The sequence below is a fragment of the Salmo salar genome, chromosome 16 (assembly GCF_965601325.2).
Source record: "Salmo salar chromosome 16, fSalSal1, whole genome shotgun sequence".
Classification (NCBI taxonomy): domain Eukaryota; kingdom Metazoa; phylum Chordata; class Actinopteri; order Salmoniformes; family Salmonidae; genus Salmo; species Salmo salar.
The window spans coordinates 62,652,909-62,672,296 of record NC_138306.1 but is presented as its reverse complement, the minus strand read 5'-3'; the positions used below and the strand labels follow the sequence as shown (position 1 = coordinate 62,672,296).

The following is a 19,388-nucleotide window of genomic DNA, read 5'->3' as shown; positions in this document are numbered from 1 at the left end:
GTAACCCCATGCAAAGTTCTCCAATGGTATTAGTGCTGGCTCTGGATCAGTTTAAAACAAGATGCATCATCTTTCCTTATCCTCTTTCTTCAGTTAAGATACAGTGGCTGTGGCTGTTGACCTTGGGAGTGTCGTCTTGCTGTAAGACCTTATTAAGCTGTCGTGAATGGGGAGCTGCATGGCTTGCTGCTAGTGCTAGCATAACCTCGCCAGTGGCATTAAGACGAGAAAACAGGCAAACAGAAACCCACAATGCTGTGTTACTATGTATCATTGACTTTCAGTCAGCGTACACTGTTTCTCAGCTAGTTTGCTTGGTTTTCTATTTGCCTTAATGAGAAACAAATACGCTAGCTGGCTAGCGACATGGCAAATAGGCGACAAAACAAAACAATGCTCTTGCTACATTACCCCGACGTAAAAGTAGTGGCGTTACGTTTTATGGTACTGGATAAGAGAATAGAGAGCAGCCCGCTGGCTGTGTCTGGATATGCAGATGTAAATTGAAAGAAGGGGCGACTAGCTTTTCACCTAAATGAACATGGCCATCCATCAAGGCAACAGTATACACACAGCCCTGTTTGTTCTTTCCCATACATTTAGGTGTGTTGCTCGGCGCTCACATTTCCATAATTTCATTTGCCTCAGCGTGCAAAGAACTATTTACTCTCATGCGGTGCCTTGATTTATCAAGCTGAGCGGATTACGCCAACGCACACATTCATTTATCTCAGCCATTGACCTTTCTCCCGGGGAAAGCAGAAGCCATCTTTGCTAATGCAGCGCCTCTCGAAAAGTATAAGTGCTCGGAGACAATGACAGCAAAGCACATGGTAGCTGTCTGTTTACTCTTTGCCATGTTTAGAGCATTTCTTTAACCTTTGTCTGTTGAGGCACTATCTTTCACAATTTATGCTCCGAGAACCTCAGAGATGAATGGTCTTCGTTGAAAACATCCTAGTCATATACAACATGGTTTTGTTTCAAATAAGTTACCAATGGCATCCAACCTTGATACACTGTGAGTATAACAAATCTTTGGATGAGGTAGCTTACCCTATGGCCTACCTATCTCTCTTTTGTTCACTAACACAATTAACAATCGTTTACTTCACATATACCTTATTGCATGGTGGATATAACGTAGTGCCTCTAAAGAGCTCTAGGAAGGAGATGTTGGAATTACTGGGCCCACAAAACCTATACTCAAAAAATGTCTCAGTACTGAGAATTATTCTATGACGCAGTCACATCCATCCTCAAAGGTGAGCATTCTCCTCAGACGTGCTCTTTGTTAATACCGGCCATCTGGTCTGTGCATGTGTGTCTGTGCAAGAAATAAAGGGTGAGAGAGGGTTGAGGACGGTACTTTGTGTGACCGTAGGCAGTATGCAGTGAGTGGAAGGTAGACAGTAAAAGCAGGGACAACCTTGTGTGTGTGTGTGTGTGTGTGTGTGTGTGTGTGTGTGTGTGTGTGTGTGTGTGTGGTGTGTGTGTGTGTGTGCTTGCTTGCTTGCGTGTAACTGTGTGTGTCTAGAGAGGGTGATACGGGTACCAGTAGAGTGCAACAGCAGGCAACATACAATGAAAAGGGGGACGGAAGTAAGAGCAGGTGACAGCCTAGGGTTACCTTGTCTCCATCGGCGAAGCTCTGACCGTCACTGGCTCTCCTCCAGGAGATCTCAGGGAGCGGCTCCCCCTCAGCCACGCAGGAGATCATGGCGGCGCTGCCCTCTACCGCTGTCACGTTACGCAGCTGGGTGATGTGTGGCTGGACTGGAGGGACAGAGAGAGAAAGAGAGAGATTTAAAAAGAGGGAGGGAGAAGGGGGGAGAGTCCAAGATAGATAAAGGAGAGAGAAATAGAGAGAGGGAGAGCAGGAGAGAGACCAAGAGAGATAGAGGAGGGAAAGAGAGAGGGGGGATGAAAGAGAGAAAGAGAGAGATAAGGAGTCAGAGTGAAATGAAGAAAGAGAAATAGGGAGAAAGAGAAAGACAATTTTAGACAGGAGACGTCTAGGGCTAACACCATGTATTGGAGGATGAACGACTTTGGGCTTGACTATTGAGGCCATACGATCTAAATCTTCTGTTCAGAATCATACTTTTCCACTTCTGAAAGAAGGGGTGTGCATCGCAGTTTATAGCCTCGAGAAAAAGTAGTCTTTGGTACATTCGAGTCCACTGTCCACACCGTGCCCAGACCGACAACCAGACAACCAGACAGACAACCAGGACTTTGAGTTAAGTCTCCCTACTCCCTTACAACCTCTTTCTCACAACACCTATACTTCTCCTTTTCTCTGCAAAATACGTTTTTTTTCCAGACAAACCATTTTTTTATGCTGAGCACCCCCGATAAACAGCATTAAGGAGTGGGGAACCGTGGCTGTGGTGTAGAGGTCCGCTCACCGATAAGTCACTCTCTCAGACATGGCTGTCTAAGTTAGCGCTCGAACGTCACGTGTGTCATGGGCAAATAGTGTGCAATATGAATCATGTATATAAAAAAGAAATGACAACCTGTACAAGTAAAGTAAAGTAAAGTAGCAAGGGCTGTAAAACTGTGAAGAAATGAAAGTGAATGGAGAAATAGACCTAAAGTGTGTCTGATCTTTAAGGCTGTCTCGGCGAGATGAAGAAGTCGTTTGTAATTTCAAAAAGAGTGAACCTTAGGGTGGATGAGCCATCTAAGGGGATTTAGAGCTTGTCACGTAACAGGGTCATACACACACATATGCCTATATGCACCAACACACACACACACATACATGTACATACACACGCACACATACACACAAAATCAATTACTTTCTTAATTGATAGTCTTAATAGTTAAATTAGCTTAGTCCTTGAAGAGCCAAAAATGGAAGCATAAATAATTATCTTTCGACAGAAATGACAAGTCATTTAATATTTTGGTGATATTTATTTTTCAAGGTAAGCTAAATACTTTCAAACACGGCCTTGAGACCTGCATCAAGTACTACAACACTTTTTTATTTACACCCAGAGGCCCTAGTGGGAACCAAGCAGCAATACACAGATGAGGCCTATGATTCATACAATAACTCCAGGGTGGGAAAGTTGCTGTAAAGGATGAACAATAACTTACCCCCTTCAAATGAAATATGATAGTATTTCATATCAATATGATATGGGAATGGGCTTAAGCTTCTGAACAACAGGTATAAGAGATGGTAAATTTTGTGCAAGTGTGTCTTCTCCTTTATAGACAAATAACTGTTCAGTGGAGCAAGCTGAAGATGAAAAGATATTAAGCGACTCTTGGTAGAACAATGGAAGTGTGTTTTATTGATAAAATCAACGCATTTAGCCAATACCTTCATCAAGGTCTTCTCTTATACACATTATTCTGTAAAATAAGCTTTTGCTTCAAGTTTTTTAACATGAAGACTAGATTCCCATTTCAATATAGCCTACAGTGGTTCCTCCTTTAAAAGTTCCGAGCTTACACCCCGGGACTTAGAGGTACCCAGCGCCACGGCTTCATTGCTCCAGACCACCGCAAGGGAGAGTTAGAGCACTCATTATGCATTTGGGTCTCAAGGTTTATATTTGACCAATCATATCCAGTGGTTCCAATGACGAATTTGACGCAAGCCACCCGTCGCTGGTGACTTTCTTCAGCAAAGATGGCTGACAAAACATTAAGGTGGAAGCAAATGTAAGTAATAATGTCATAACGAGTCAAGCAAAAAATTTATAATTCAGAGGAATATGTCAGTAGAGACAAACGATTCTGCATATTTTTTGTCATAAAGTTAATTTACGAAAATCGCTATTTAGGCAGTTTTTTTTCAGTCATATCCAATACCAGGTGTATCAAACTGCTGTGTTGTGTCTGCATGTATGTATTACAATTATACACTTCAACCGTGTTTACCACTACTGCTCCTGGGACATCAATGATTACACATTGTAACTATGCAATAGACCAGAAACATGATTTAAGTAAAGGCTGATTTGTAATTCATATATACAGAACAAAGAAAACAGTACACTACACTTCCTATGCATATCTAACTCCCTTCATCTGCATTAATCTGAAGAGGTTCTCCCAGCCATGTGGATGATTGAAAACAGGGCAGCAAAGTTTGTTTGTCACCAGAGCGGTTAAGAGCATATTACTATTTGCCTGTGAATAACCAGACCTTCATACAAACTTGCTATGCTGAATACTTGACGCATAACCGAAGGTGCTGCCATATCCTGCCAGCACGCCCACAAGCAAGCCACTCAGGGGGAGAATGACGGGTGGAAGAGGGCGAGGAACGAGATGGGAGTAACAATCCAGGCTATTTGCTCTGAGACCGGCATAATAATGTAATGAAATAAGCAGGGAGCATATATCCGACCATGATTGGAAGTGCCATAGAGCAGCACACAATTAGTCCAGGGTCATCCGGGTTTGGCCGCGAGTGGCGCAGTGGTCTAAGGCACTGCATCTCGGTGCAAGAGGCTTTACTACAGTCCCTGGTTCAAAAACAGGCTGTATCACATCTGACCATGATTGGAAGTGCCATAGAGAAGTGCACAATTGGCCCATTGTCATCCGGGTTTGGCCGTGGTAAGCCGTCATTGTAAATAAGAATTTGTTCTTACCTGACTTGCCTAGTTATATAAAGGTTCAATTTAAAAAACAACTGGGAACCGCAGCACAATCAATAGGAAGTGAACAGTGGCTGGTGCTGAAAATATAGCTAATTTGTTACGTAAGTGTTGCACACCAACAGATGGATAAAACCTACAGCAGTCGAGCAATTCATTTCAACCATAATCTTCATTTTAATTTGACTTTACAAACAATGAGAGGGCTTAATTGGAGTCTATTTCTTCGGAGCCTAGACCTATATAAAATAACTTAACTGGCTGAGGTAGGCTATGAGGCTTAACAGCCTTCTAGAAGTAGGATTTTCTTTATTAGGCCTACTTACAATTGCAACTGGTCAAAAATGTAGCATCCTACATAAAATAAACATTTAAAGAAAAAAAGTCTAAAACAATGTAACTAATAATGAAAAGCGCACATTTGTAAATCCCAAACTCTAAAAGTAATTGGAAAGGTAGATACAAATTATTTGTGACATTGTGGTTACAATAAAGAATGTAAACAAGATGTAAGCAAGATGCTGTGTTTTTATTTACAGTAGTGATGGACAACCGGAGGCATTTTGAAAACAGGTTTTCAAACACATGTTTTTCACACGTGTACTGTTGTACTGTAGCAGGTGTAGCCCATCATGCAAGTATTTCCTATTAGCAGGACAATATACTTTTTATAGCCCGGCTACTGTTGTGAAAATCCCTCAACTTGCAATGTATTTGATGCTAAAGTACTCTAAAGTGTTACATTTCTAACTCAAAACAGCATTACAGTATTTCTTCATCAACTTCTTTATGCTTTCGTTAATAAAATAACGAGAAAAAATACATTCAAATGCGGATGTTTATTTAAACTACATTTTAGTCGCACTTCCACCCAGCTCCATGACCACAGGTAAAACCTTGATGAGATGATCAATGTATTTGTTGCATTGTTGTATCGTCAATTTCTCTAGCCAAAACATCTTGATGGCCTTGACCAGTTTATCTTTGTTTGTCAGCTTTGCAGTTACGGATGAATGTTTTCAGTTGATGCCAAACAAGTTCGATCAGGTTTAAGTCCGGAGACCTACATGTAGAGATGAAAAAAACATTTTTAGATATTATATATTTATTTTTATTTCACCTTTATTTAACTACATAAAGCTCTACTTACTCTGCTGGCGTCTTGACCCAGTTTATGCCCTCATTTGTAATGCAAACTCGGGCGGCAATATACACTGCTCAAAAAAATAAAGGGAACACTTAAACAACACAATGTAACTCCAAGTCAATCACACTTCTGTGAAATCAAACTGTCCACTTAGGAAGCAACACTGCTTGACAATAAATTTCACATGCTGTTGTGCAAATGGAATAGACAACAGATGGAAATTATAGGCAATTAGCAAGACACCCCCAATAAAGGAGTGGTTCTGCAGGTAGGGACCACAGACCACTTCTCAGTTCCTATGCTTCCTGGCTGATGTTTTGGTCACTTTTGAATGCTGGCGGTGCTTTCACTCTAGTGTTAGCATGTGACGGAGTCTACAACCCACACAAGTGGCTCAGGTAGTGCAGCTCATCCAGGATGGCACATCAATGCGAGCTGTGGAAAGAAGGTTTGCTGTGTCTGTCAGCGTAGTGTCCAGAGCAGGGAGGCGCTACCAGGAGACAGGCCAGTACATCAGGAGACATGGAGGAGGCCGTAGGAGGGCAACAACCCAGCAGCAGGACCGCTACCTCCGCCTTTGTGCAAGGAGGAGCAGGAGAAGCACTGCCAGCAGAGCCCTGCAAAATGACCTCAAGCAGGCCACAAATGTGCATGTGTCTGCTCAAACGGTCAGAAACAGACTCCATGAGGGTGGTATGAGGGCCCGACGTCCACAGGTGGGGGTTGTGCTTACAGCCCAACACCGTGCAGGACGTTTGGCATTTGCCAGAGAACACCAAGATTGGCAAATTCGCCACTGGCGCCCTGTGCTATTCACAGATGAAAGCAGGTTCACACTGAGCACGTGACAGACGTGACAGAGTCTGGAGACGCCATGGAGAACGTTCTGCTGCCTGCAACATCCTCCAGCATGACTGGTTTGGCGGTGGGTCAGTCATGGTGTGGGGTGGCATTTCTTTGGGGGGCCGCACAGCCCTCCATGTGCTCGCCAGAGGTAGCCTGACTGCCATTAGGTACCGAGATGAGATCCTCAGACCCCTTGTGAGACCATATGCTGGTGCGGTTGGCCCTGGGTTCCTCCTAATGCAAGACAATGCTAGACCTCATGTGGCTGGAGTGTGTCAGCAGTTCCTGCAAGAGGAAGGCATTGATGCTATGGACTGGCCCGCCCGTTCCCCAGACCTGAATCCAATTGAGCACATCTGGGACATCATGTCTCGCTCCATCCACCAACGCCACGTTGCACCACAGACTGTCCAGGAGTTGGTGGATGCTTTAGTCCAGGTCTGGGAGGAGATCCCTCAGGAGACCATCCGCCACCTCATCAGGAGCATGCCCAGGCGTTGTAGGGAGGTCATACAGGCACGTGGAGGCCACACACACTACTAAGCCTCATTTTGACTTGTTTTAAGGACATTACATCAAAGTTGGATCAGCCTGTAGGGTGGTTTTCCACTTTAATTTTGAGTGTGACTCCAAATCCAGACCTCCATGGGTTGATAAATTGGATTTCCATTGATTATTTTTGTGTGATTTTGTTGTCAGCACATTCAACTATGTAAAGAAAAAAGTATTTAATAAGATTATTTCTTTCATTCAGATCTAGGATGTGTTGTTTAAGTGTTCCCTTTATTTTTTTGAGCAGTATATTTTGGGTCATTGTCTGCATTTGGAGAAGAAAAAATATTAGTTAGCCTAACAGCCAACATTAGGTACAATAATAGAAATATACATGTAAATAGGCCTAAACGCAACAAAATATTGCTATAATCCTACCTTGAAAGAAACAATGTGATCCCAGAAACACCTCTCTGACATAGGGGACAGCCTATGTCTTGATGATTTGTTCCTCAAAGAAATCTCGAGCCATGATACTTGAAAAAGGAGGCAAGTGTGAATTATTTTGGAACACATAACAGTCGGTGAGGTGTAGGCTACAATATTTTATATACTTTTCGCTTTGTAAATAGCCAAACTTACCATCAAAAAATCAAATATGGGCCTGGTCCCTGGCGAGAAATTGCCACCCACACATGGAGTTTGAGCGGATACTTGGGACTCGGCTTGCTTGATCTTCTTCCTCTTTTTCTGTAGCAATTTTGAGCACATTGCTCAAGGGCCACGGTCGATTCGTCTGTGAAGATGACGTCATTGAATGTCTCGCCAGCTTTGATCCATGCCTGGGCCTGCAGGACGCGAAGTCTTTGTTTGTCAGACGAATCATTGGGTCGAAACTACAGAATATTATGGCTATATTTTGGCCTTTTTAAATATTATTTTGGCCTTTAAACAGATTACAATTGCTCACTGTCGTTTTTCTCAAAACAAAATAATCTCCAAAATATCGTTATAAATAGCCTTCCCACTGTGGACATCTTTTTCAGCACCGTTTCGCGCTGCTCTGAGACAAGCATGGAGAAACGAAAATGTTCAATTATATTCCATGATATTCTTAAGATATATGTGTTGACTGAATATAAGCATGTGATGTCTGCTAAATAATCAAGTTAGGTTTCTCCAGAAATAAATAATTATAAATAACAAACTGGCTTTAGTGAGAATGTCTCACCCCATGTTCAAGAATTGCCTTTTTCTCACTCACTCTAGGTTAAATGAAAATTAAATCTCCAAAATATCATTACTTTTTAAACGAAGCAATTATTATTATTATTATTATTAATACATTTAAAATTATATAAAAGACCCTTAGATATTCTCACAGATCCTAACAGAAAATGCCCCTTCGATATTAATTTAGAATCCTCCAATCCTAATTGAAAAAAAATATTTTTAGATATACTTGTAGGCCTACCATAGGCGAAATGAGTCTCACTAGTGTTGAGTAATGTGCTGTTAAAAACGGTGTAGGTCTGATTTTAAAAAAGCATATTGAAGTTAGAAGCAATATGATTTGAAGTAATACGATTTTTGAAGCAATACGATTTCAGCATTGTCTCGCGCTGCTCTGAGACAAGCATGGGGACTGGTCTTGATAAATCAATGAGATTTTTATTTTCACTGAATCTACGTGTGGGTATTGGTTAGACTAGAATTAGAAAATTAGGGTGCAGTTCAGTTCTTTGCACCCCATCACTGTGAGGTATTGTTTGTTTTGTGACATACGTCTTTCAGAGCTCTGTTTTTCCCGTGATTTACTTCTCTCGTGTATGATAGTTTTTGCCTGCCTCACTAACGACACCTTTTGCCTATTCCCTGCCTGTACATTAGCCTATCGGATTTCCTGTTATATACCTATTACCTGATCTCCCGGACTATGGTACAAGCCTTTTCCCTGCCTGTACTGTTGCCCTTTTGGACCCCCTGTGTATGACCTTCTGCCTGCCCCTGGACACAGCTACCTGCCTCCTCCTGTGGTCCTTTGCAATAAACACCAGCTGCGCCCTGCGCTTGAACCCAGCTCTCTGTCTCCCCTCGTGTTCATTACAAGCACCGTATTTTCCGTTCCATCCTAATGGAAACCTAGAGGGTTTTTCGTTTTTCTTGGAATAGAAACACCATAATATTAATCATATTAATTAAGCAATTACCAGTCAAAAGTTTGAACACACCTACTCATTCCAGGATTTTTCTTAATTTTTTACATTGTAGAATAATAGTGAAGACATCACGCCTATGAAATTACATATATAGAATAATTTAAGAACAAATTCTTATTTACAAGGACAGCCTACTCCTTCCTCCCCATCTCGGGGAATTGAACCACGGTCTCCTGCGTGCCCGCATTCTCTAGTACAGACATGGCCTGCTCTCCCTTATGTAAGGAATTAGGCACTTTCCCATGTTTACTACAGTATGTATTGTAGGCTATGTTTACTTGTCAGCCTGTACAGTAGCTTAATAAACAAATGCAGGTTGCTTATATCTTCAAAATTCTTTAAATGCTTTATTATCCAAATGTAAAAGCGTATACTGTTCAGTACTGTATTTCTTCATCAGCATCTTTATGCTTTCGTTAATAAAATAATGATACAAATATTCTTTCAAAATGCAGATGTTGATTTGGTTTTGGATCCATACGGAGGGTTTCGTTTTTCTCGGAATAGAAACACCATAATATTAATCAAATATATTAAGCAAAATGTCTTAAAATCAATCCCATGTACTATGTTATTACAAAAAAGGTTTTAAATTCTCTAGTAATGCTAATATGGGAGACTATCAAATGCTTCTCAAAGATGCCCTCTGGTGGTCAAACTAGCACTAACCGGCATTAACCTAAAAAATGGCTGACAATTGAATAACATGCCATAGAATGCTGCAGCAGCCCACAAGGTGTGTTGCAGTATGACGCAACTTTTAAAGGAGGAACCACTGTATATACAGTATATTGATGTTTCATGGTAGACCAGATGTTGGCCAGTGCAGCACTCTGCGGGCAACACCAACCTCTCTTCTCTTCATCCCCTGCTCTCTCAACTGTCAGGGGTAATAAAACTATCTTACAACTGTGTTTCAAGCCGCACTTTGCGAAACAAAACTCAAGCCCTCTGCTAACTTCTTAATTTAAAATGTGCATTTTGAAGAACAACCGGAGCCTTGGCCTTGAAAGGATCTTGATGACTAGAGCACAAATATCCATATATTTTCATAAAGAGGAAAGAGCTCCATCGGAATAATCAAGGAGGAAATATGCTGGCAGCTTTATGAAAATATAAATGTAAACTTTTATGAACAGGGTGTCACCGACTGTACAATAAATTAGATGCATTTTTTTCCATCCGGAATTGTATTAGAGTCAAGTTGTTGAATGATTGGTTGAGGTAGTGGCAACTGTATGCAAGTGTATGCATAGTCATATATGCATAGTCACTTTAACCATATCTACATGTACATACTTCCTCAATCAGCCCGACTAACCGGTGCCTGTATGTAGCCTCACTACATTTATAACCTCACTACTGTATATAGCCTTGCTACTGTTACTTTTCACTGTCTTTTTACTGTTGTTTTTATTTCTTTACTTAGCTATTGTTCACCTAATACCTTTTTTGCACTGTTGGTTAGAGTCTGTAAGTAAGCATTTCACTATGACAAATAAACTTAAATTTGATTTGTATGGTGAAAGTTTTCCTCTGCGATAATATTTTTCCTTGATGAATAGGAATTGGCTGTTTGTTGCGCTCAAGATGAAACACCTTATATTCAAATCAATATGTATTAATAATACCACAGATAGAACAATGAGACAGATATCTCACCGGATGTGTAATTGTGAAGCATCTGGTTGGCGTTTCTACTCAATGCCAAATATGGTGATAAGGAGAAGCCCAGTGGCCGGCAGTGGGAGAAGATGGAACAAAATGGATTTTGGCCGACATTATGCATATGTTCTCATGGATAAGGGTGGATATAGTTATTACACACGTGCCCTTCACAGAGTATGTGTTCCCCCTAACGGAAATATGGAAATACATTCTAGAAAAGGGCTGTCCAACCCTGTTCCTGGAAAACCAGCCTCCTGTGGGTTTTCGCTGTAACTCCAGTTGTAACTAACCCATCAACCAGCTAATAATTAGAATCAGGTGCGCTAGAAAAAGGTTGGAGTGAAAACCTACAGGACGGTATCTCTCCAGGAACAGATTTGGGGAGCCCTGTTCTTGGTTCTGCCCCCCTCCATGCTTGTTCTGCTCACTATGACTTATTTGTTCTCATTGGAAACAACAGGCTGTGGTCTATCTTGGGTTATTTATAAAAAATCTTTGGTAATACTCAGGAATATGTAGCTTATGTTGCTTATAATGCACAGGAAACATGTAGATTATTATAGTGCCTACTGTCTATGGCAGAATTTGCAGTTTGTAGCTCTCAAGATGCAGAAAAGAAAAACTTTTGATTTCTATAGGCAAAAGTAAATGGGTATGCTAAAATGACATGAATTCTTGGTCCAATTCTGTTTTTCTGGTCGAAGCAACATCAAATAACCAGATAAAATCCAGGTACAGTAGCATGACGACATTAAGATGGCTGAGAAGGACATTATATTTTGGTTGTAATTATTTTATGTGACGTGAGACCATTTGACATGTTTACTTAAATTTGAGAATGTCATAACATAAGTATGGATGCCCACGAAGAACATGCTGCTACACTCACCGAACACTTTGAGGAAGAGCTCCCTCTCCTCTGCCCCGGCCTTGTTGGTGGCTCGGCAGGTATAGTCGCCCCCGTCCCCCTGGATGATGTTGCGGATGGTCAGGGTGCTCCTGCCTGCCTCCATGGTGTTGAGGACATATTGCTCTGACCTCTCCAACTGCTGGCCCTTCCTGTGTACAGAGATACAGTACAGGTAGAGATGATTAATTCGTACAATACACATAAAAACATATAGGCTAGAGGTGCACAACCAATTCAACTACACACACATGCAAACATAGAGATAAAACATGTATATCCTAATGCATGCACACAGACACAACCCCCCCCACCACCACCTTGATACGATAAGCATAAAATAGCTTTACTGCATTTCAAAATACATTTCTGTCACACGCACACATCCCCCACACACATTATAATGATGTTAAAACTCCGTCTCTCAAGGAAAGAGAGAGCGAAAGAGAGGGAGGATAATTGAAAGTGGACTGAGAGAAACATTGAGGTATAGTAATAAGGCTGGAGGGAGCCAGGGAGGAAATGAAGAACTGTGCGTGTGTGTACGTACAAGCTGGTCTGTGGAGCGGGCAGCGCGCTAGGCACAGGAAATTACACTGGCCGTATCAGAGTCTATGACTGACTGAAAGCAGGCACAACCAGCCAGCCAGGTGGAAACACCACACGCCACAACAGGAAATGTAACTGAGGGAGGAGGGGAAGGAGGGTGTATGAGAGAAAGAAGATGAGAAAGAAAGAGGTGTCCTCTTGCTCCTTAATACCAGAATGGTTATGAGTGTAGTCTTGCAAACCAGTGTGAGGGGGAGGGAGGGGGGTATGGTTATGGTGGCACAGTGGTCAGATTGCAGTTGTCATGATGAAGAGAACACAATGGACATAGTGGAGTTGTAGTCAGAGTTGAGTTGTGGTCAGTGTTGAGTTGTTGTCAATAATTGACCTGTGGTCAGTGTGTGGAGCAATGATCAAAGTGTTAGGGTGAAGCTGCAGTCAGGATGGAGTGACGGTCAGGGTTGAGTTGTGGTCAGTGTGGAGTAGTGTTCAAGGCGGAACAAAGAGGGCAGTACACTCTTAGACAAAAAGATTCCAAAAGGGTTATTCGGCTATTCCCATAGGACAAACCATTTTGGTTCCATTTAGGACCTTTTTGGTTCCAGGTAGAACAATTTTTGGTTCCATGCAGAACCCTGGGTTTTACATGGAGCCCAAAAGGGTTTTACCTGCAACCAAAAAGGGTCCTTCAAGGGGGATCAGCCGAAGAACTCTTGAAAGCATATTTTTTTCTAAGAGTGTACGATGATGTGGTCACGAGGCCACAGTACAGAGTCAAGCTTGGTGGTCAGGATGGTTAAAAACCAGAGCTTTCTAAACCATTTATTTGAACTCAATACAGTGTGACAGTCTACATGGAGCAATTAGGCAAGCCAGTGGTGCAAGGCGAGGCACATCGAGATATCATTTTCACAGGATAAACCTAGATTTAACATTTCAATTGCTTTCTGTAATTACATGGCCAATTAAAACTCCATCTCTCCCATTGATAGAAAAGCTATTACAAGAGTGAATTTGAGGCGGGGGAACAAAAAAATGGTCAGTCAAAATCCTTCCCACAGCCAATGCAAAAACTGTTATATTTGGAGCCACTCCAAAGGTTATATGCATGGCACAGTTCAGACTTTTCTTCTGAAACTTGAAAATGAACTTTGACATGTACACAACATTTATGAATTCCTCCCACACAACTGTATTAGCATTTGATAGAGCATCATATATATGAATGCACATTTGGGAGACCTCCTAAAGTTTCCCAAATCTCTCCTCAAGTATCTCTAGCCACTCCACTTATTACATCTCTTCCAGCACTAGCACACATGATTGAACTAATCAAAGGCTTGATGATTAGTTGACCAGAAGAATCTGGTGTGCTAGCACTGGAATATACAAAATAACGGGAAAGGCTGGAAAGGCTTTCGCGAAAGAGAGGTTGGGAAACACAGATCTAGAAACAGAAAAGGGGGTTGTTGTCTTGCTGTGAAGAGGGCAGAACAAGCCATTAACTCACGAAAGTTACCAAAATGTTACAGGTGTAGGATCTGTTGCAGATGAGTTTTATGATTTACATAAATTCACTGAAAACCTTCACTAACACACAGTAACAGTATTGCACTTTTCACTTTTGTCCACCTAATCGCCTAACCACCAGAAAAGCAACATTATGGACTAAACGTTCAAATTCCGTTGCTGCAAGATTATTTTGCTACGACAATACTGGTCAAATTAAGATCCTACATCTGTAACAGGATAACAGTGTTGTGTTCATTAGGGCATACAATGAAAAGTGTTTTAAAGCGTTTTGCAATGGAGGAAACATCTGCATTTCTCATTGGACAAGCCCAAGTGGTTCCTCCTTGTTTCAGACTGTTTTCTTCCATTTGGTGCCTAATGAACACAACCCTGTTATTATAGCTTCTAACACCATGCTAATGAGTGTGTCACTCAGGTTCAGGATATATGCAACAGCTGTTGTATGAATGAATGAGCGTGTTAGGAGTGTGTTAGATGAAACATGTTACTGATGCAGGTATGACTAATGTCACACACGGTAAAGATGGCGGCACACTCTAGAAGGCCATGTCACAGTGTCAACGCGATGTCATCGTTTACAGTGTCTGTCGACAGCACTGGCTTGTGAAGAGAGTGTGTGTGTGTTAGTGTGCGTGTGTGTCCTTTAGAACATTGGGACATTGAAGGAGGCACTAGTCTGTAACAGTGATATACAGTTGAAGTCGGAAGTTTACATACACTTAGGTTAGAGACATTAAAACTTGTTTTTCAACCACTCCACAAATGTCTTGTTAACAAACTATAGTTTTGGCAAGTCGGAGGTGTACCTGTGGATGTATTTCAAGGCCTACCTTCAAACTCAGTGCCTCTTTGCCTGACTTCTTTGGAAAATCAAAAGAAATAAAAACATCTTGGTCATGTTCTGTTATAATCTCCACCCAGCAGAGCCAGAAGAGGACTGGCCACCCCTCATAGCCTGGTTCCTCTCTAGGTTTCTTCCTAGGTTTTTGCCTTTCTAGGGAGTTTTTCCTAGCCACCGTGCTTCTACACCTGCATTGCTTGCTGTTTGAGGTTTTAGGCTGGGTTTCTGTTCAGCACTTTGAGATATCAGCTGATGTAAGAAGGGCTATATAAATACATTTGATTTGATTTTGATTTGAAATCAGCCAAAAAATTGTGGACCTCCACAAGTCTGGTTCATCCTTGGAAGCAATTTCCAAACGCCTGAAGGTACCACGTTCATCTGTACAAACAATAGTACGCAAGTATAAACACCATGGAACCACGCAGCCGTCATACCGTTCAGGAAGGAGACGCGTTCTGTCTCCTAGAGATTAACGTACTTTGGTGCGAAAAGTGCAAATCAATCCCAGAACAACAGCAAAGGACCTTGGGAAGACCTTGACTTTATTGTCCTTAACCCCTGTGCGGCCTCGACATCCAGCGAAAAATCATATCGCCATTAGCATAACAACATTTTATAAAACATTTTTTTCAAAAAAAAATTCAAATTATATCGTTTTATACATACACCTCTCCTGAATCGAACCATGTTGTCCGATTTCAAAAAGGCTTTACAGCAAAAGCAAAACATTAGATTATGTTAGAGGAGTATATCGTAAAAGTAGCCACATAGCCATTTTCCGACCAACCACATGCATCACAAATAACCAAAAAACAGCTAAATGCAGCACTAACCTTTGACAATCTTCATCAGATGACACACCTAGGACATCATGTTACACAATACATGCATTCTTTTGTTCGATAAAGTTCATATTTATATATAAAAACAACATTTTACATCGGTGCGTAACGTTGACTAACTATTTTCCCTCAAATGCATCCGATGAAACAGAGCTACAATTTACTAAATTACTATTCGAAAACATTTTTTAAATGTAATATTGCCATTCTAAGATTTATAGATGAATATCTCTTGAAAGCACCTGTAATACCAGATTTAAAATTAACTTTACGGGGTATTCATACTTTGCGATGAAAGGGGATGCGATACTCTGAAAAATAGGCTAACGTTACATGTCAGCGCCATCTTGGAACAATCGCATATCACATCTAGTCTTGTATACTATTGTCAATAATCCCTTACCTTTGGTTGTCTTCATCAGAAAGCACTTCCAGGAATCCCAGGTCCACAACAAATGCATTTTCGTTCGAAAAAGTTCATCCATTATGTTCCATTAGCTTGTTCTTGATAGCGCGTCTGAAGGCTGATCCAAATCCTCCGTCGGGCGCGGGACAGCCATAGGTTCGTTCAAACATGTCAAACGTTGTATAACATAAATCTTCAGGGCCTGTTTCAACAAGAGAGCCAATAAGATTTGAGGGGGACGATTGCATTGTGTTTCAAAACGTTTCGAAAGGGGAGGGTAACCAGGGGCGCTGGCGTCATAATGGTGATGGCCCTCTCCGTGTGACCAAGTTCCACAGTGTCTCATTCATTCAATTCTAACAGTAGAAGGCTCAAACCAATTTGTGAAGACTGGGGACATCTAGTGGAAGCAATAGGAAGTGCTCAATGAACCATAGCTCACGGTGTGATTAATAGGCAATGTGATGAAGTTGAGTTCGCAATTCAGAATTCCACTTCCTGTTTCCATCTGTCTCGGGGTTTTGACTGCCATATGAGTTCTGTTATACTCACAGACACCATTCAAACAGTTTTAGAAACTGTAGGGTGTTTTCTATCCACAAGTATTAATTATATGCATATCCTAGCTTCTGAGTTTGAGTAGGAGGCTGTTTAAATGGGCACGATTTTTTTTCAAAAATCGCTTTAGCGCCCCCTATCCTAGGGGAACGCCAAGAGGTTAAACAATTTAAAGGCAATGCTACCAAATACTAATTGAGTGTATGTAAACTTCTGACCCACTGGGAATGTGATGAAAGAAATAAAAGCTGAAATAAATCATTCTCCATACTATTATTCTCACATTTCACATTCTTAATATAAAGTGGTGATCCTAGCAGACATAAAACAGGGAATTTTTACTTATTAACCTCTTATGGCCAGGGGGCAGTATTTTCACGGCTGGATAAAAAACATACCCGATTTAATCTGGTTACTAATCCTACCCAGTAACTAGAATATGCATATACTTATTATATATGGATAGGAAACACCCTAAAGTTTCTAAAACTGTTTGAATGGTGTCTGTGAGTATAACAGAACTCAAATGGCAGGTCAAAACCTGAGAGATTCCTTTACAGGAAGTGGCCTGTCTGACCATTTCTGGAACTTCTTTGCCATCTCTATCTTTTACAAAGGATCTCTGCTCTAACGTGACACTTCCTACGTCGTCCATAGGCGCTCAGAGCCCGGGAAAAAACAGAATGTCGTCATCCTGCCCCAGGCTGAAACACATTATCGCCTTTCTCAAGTGGCCGATCAAGGGACTGTGGGCTTAGGCGCGTGACCTGGCCGCCCCCGTCTTTGTGATTTTTCCTCTGTTTGCCGAAAAGGAGATTCCCGGTCGGAATATTATCGCTTTTCTACGAGAAAAATGGCATAAAAATTGATTTTAAACAGCGGTTGACATGCTTCGAAGTACGGTAATGGAATATTTAGAATTTTTTTGTCACGAATTGCGCCATGCGCACGACCCTTCTTTACCATTCGGATAGTGTCTGGGACGCACGAACAAAACGTCGCTATTCGGATATAACGATGGATTATTTTGGACCAACCCAACATTTGTTATTGAAGTGGCAGTCCTGGGAGTGCATTCTGACGAAGACAACAAAAGGTAATCAAACTTTTATAATAGTAAATCTGATATTGGTGAGTGCTAAACTTGCCGGGTGTCTAAATAGCTAGCCCGTGATGCCTGGGCTATGTACTTAGAATATTGCAAAATGTGCTTTCACCAAAAAGCTATTTTAAACCGGACATATCGAGTGCATAGAGGAGTTCTGTATCTATAATTCTTAAAATAATTGTTATGCTTTTTGTGAACGTTTGTCGTGAGTAATTTAGTAAATTGTTAGCAAATTCCTCCGGAAGTTTGCGGGTGGTATGCTAGTTCTGAACGTCACATGCTAATGTAAAAAGCTGTTTTTTGATATAAATATGAACTTGATTGAACAAAACATGCATGTATTGTATAACATAATGTCCTAGGTGTGTCATCTGATGAAGATCATCAAAGGTTAGTGCTGCATTTAGCTGTCTTCTGGGTTTTTGTGACATTATATGCTAGCTTGAAAAATGGGTGTCTGATTATTTCTGGCTTGGTACTCTGCTGACATAATCTAATGTTTTGCTTTCGCTGTAAAGCCTTTTTGAAATCGGACAGTGTGGTTAGATAAAGGAGAGTCTTGTCTTTAAAATGCTGTGAAATAGTCATATGTTTGAAAAATTGAAGTTTTTGTATTTTTGAGGAATTTGTAATTCGCGCCACGCCTATCATTGGATATTGGAGCAGGTGTTCCGCTAGCGGAACGTCTAGATGTAAGAGGTTAATTCAGGAATTGTGAAAAACTGAGTTTAAATGTATTTGGCTATGGTATATGTAAACTTCCGACTCCAACTGTATAAACCAGACTACAGTTGTTGACATCGCCATAATATGAATCTAAACATACCCCAAATGTGGTTGAGCTAGTGGTCTGGTTGGCTAATAGTTTTGTCAAAGAATGGGTGGATTGCATTTGGTTTGCCAAGCCACAAGTGTATGAAGAAATTTAGATGTATGAATAGGACACATTAATCATGTATATTAGGTCACAAGGTTGCAAATCGTTTTGCAATGTAACACAAAAACAAGGGTTTCTTATTGAAGTTCAGGTAATGCTTACTCTGTGTTCTTCCGTTTTGTGCTTAATGAACACAACCGTGACGTAGTGTGTAGGGGGCTAACTGTACCTGTGCCAGGTGACCTCGGGGTCGGGGGATCCTGATGTGACGCAGGTGAAAGTCACTGACTCCTGGTAATCTGCTGTGGCATTGAATGCCTGCTGTAGTACCGACAGCACAGGAGGAACTATAGGAACAAGACAAAGATGACAATTAGTGGTGAGAACGTCATCAAATTACACATATGAGAGCAAAACTGTGGCAGTGAAACAATATGCACACAGGCAACTAGCATTGTCACCTTCCCCACCCCATCTTCAAATGAAGATGGTTGTGACTTAAGAACAAGACAGATCAACACGAACGTTGGCCGTGCACAGTGGTTGTGCAGAGAGTGGTCGTGATATTGCCTCTGACCATAGAATATCAGCAATTTTTTTAGAATTTCTAAACGATTCTACATGTTAATTCGCCACCGTTCAACACCAAGTGATTTACTGTGCACGGTCAATGTTCGTGTTGGACTGTCTTGTCCTTAGAGGGGAAATGGGGACAAAATGTCACTCTGCAGTCTTCCAAGGGACAGGTAGGCAGGTACTCA

The 19,388-nt window shown here is 41.3% G+C and overlaps 1 protein-coding gene across 4 annotated transcripts in view; it reads right to left on the bottom strand.

Annotated features, from left to right (window-relative positions):
• LOC106574338 (neural cell adhesion molecule 2) overlaps positions 1–19,388 on the bottom strand; it is a 499,358-nt gene that overhangs the window by 76,213 nt on the left and 403,757 nt on the right. For all 4 annotated transcript variants that reach the window (XM_014150199.3, XM_014150197.3, XM_045697543.2 and 1 more), the window contains exons 6-8: positions 18,857–18,974; positions 11,893–12,062; positions 1,631–1,776 (exon numbers count right to left, since the gene is read on the bottom strand). In XM_014150199.3, coding sequence (XP_014005674.1) covers positions 1,631–1,776; positions 11,893–12,062; positions 18,857–18,974 — 434 coding nt within the window. The remainder of the gene's footprint in view (positions 1–1,630; positions 1,777–11,892; positions 12,063–18,856; positions 18,975–19,388) is intronic.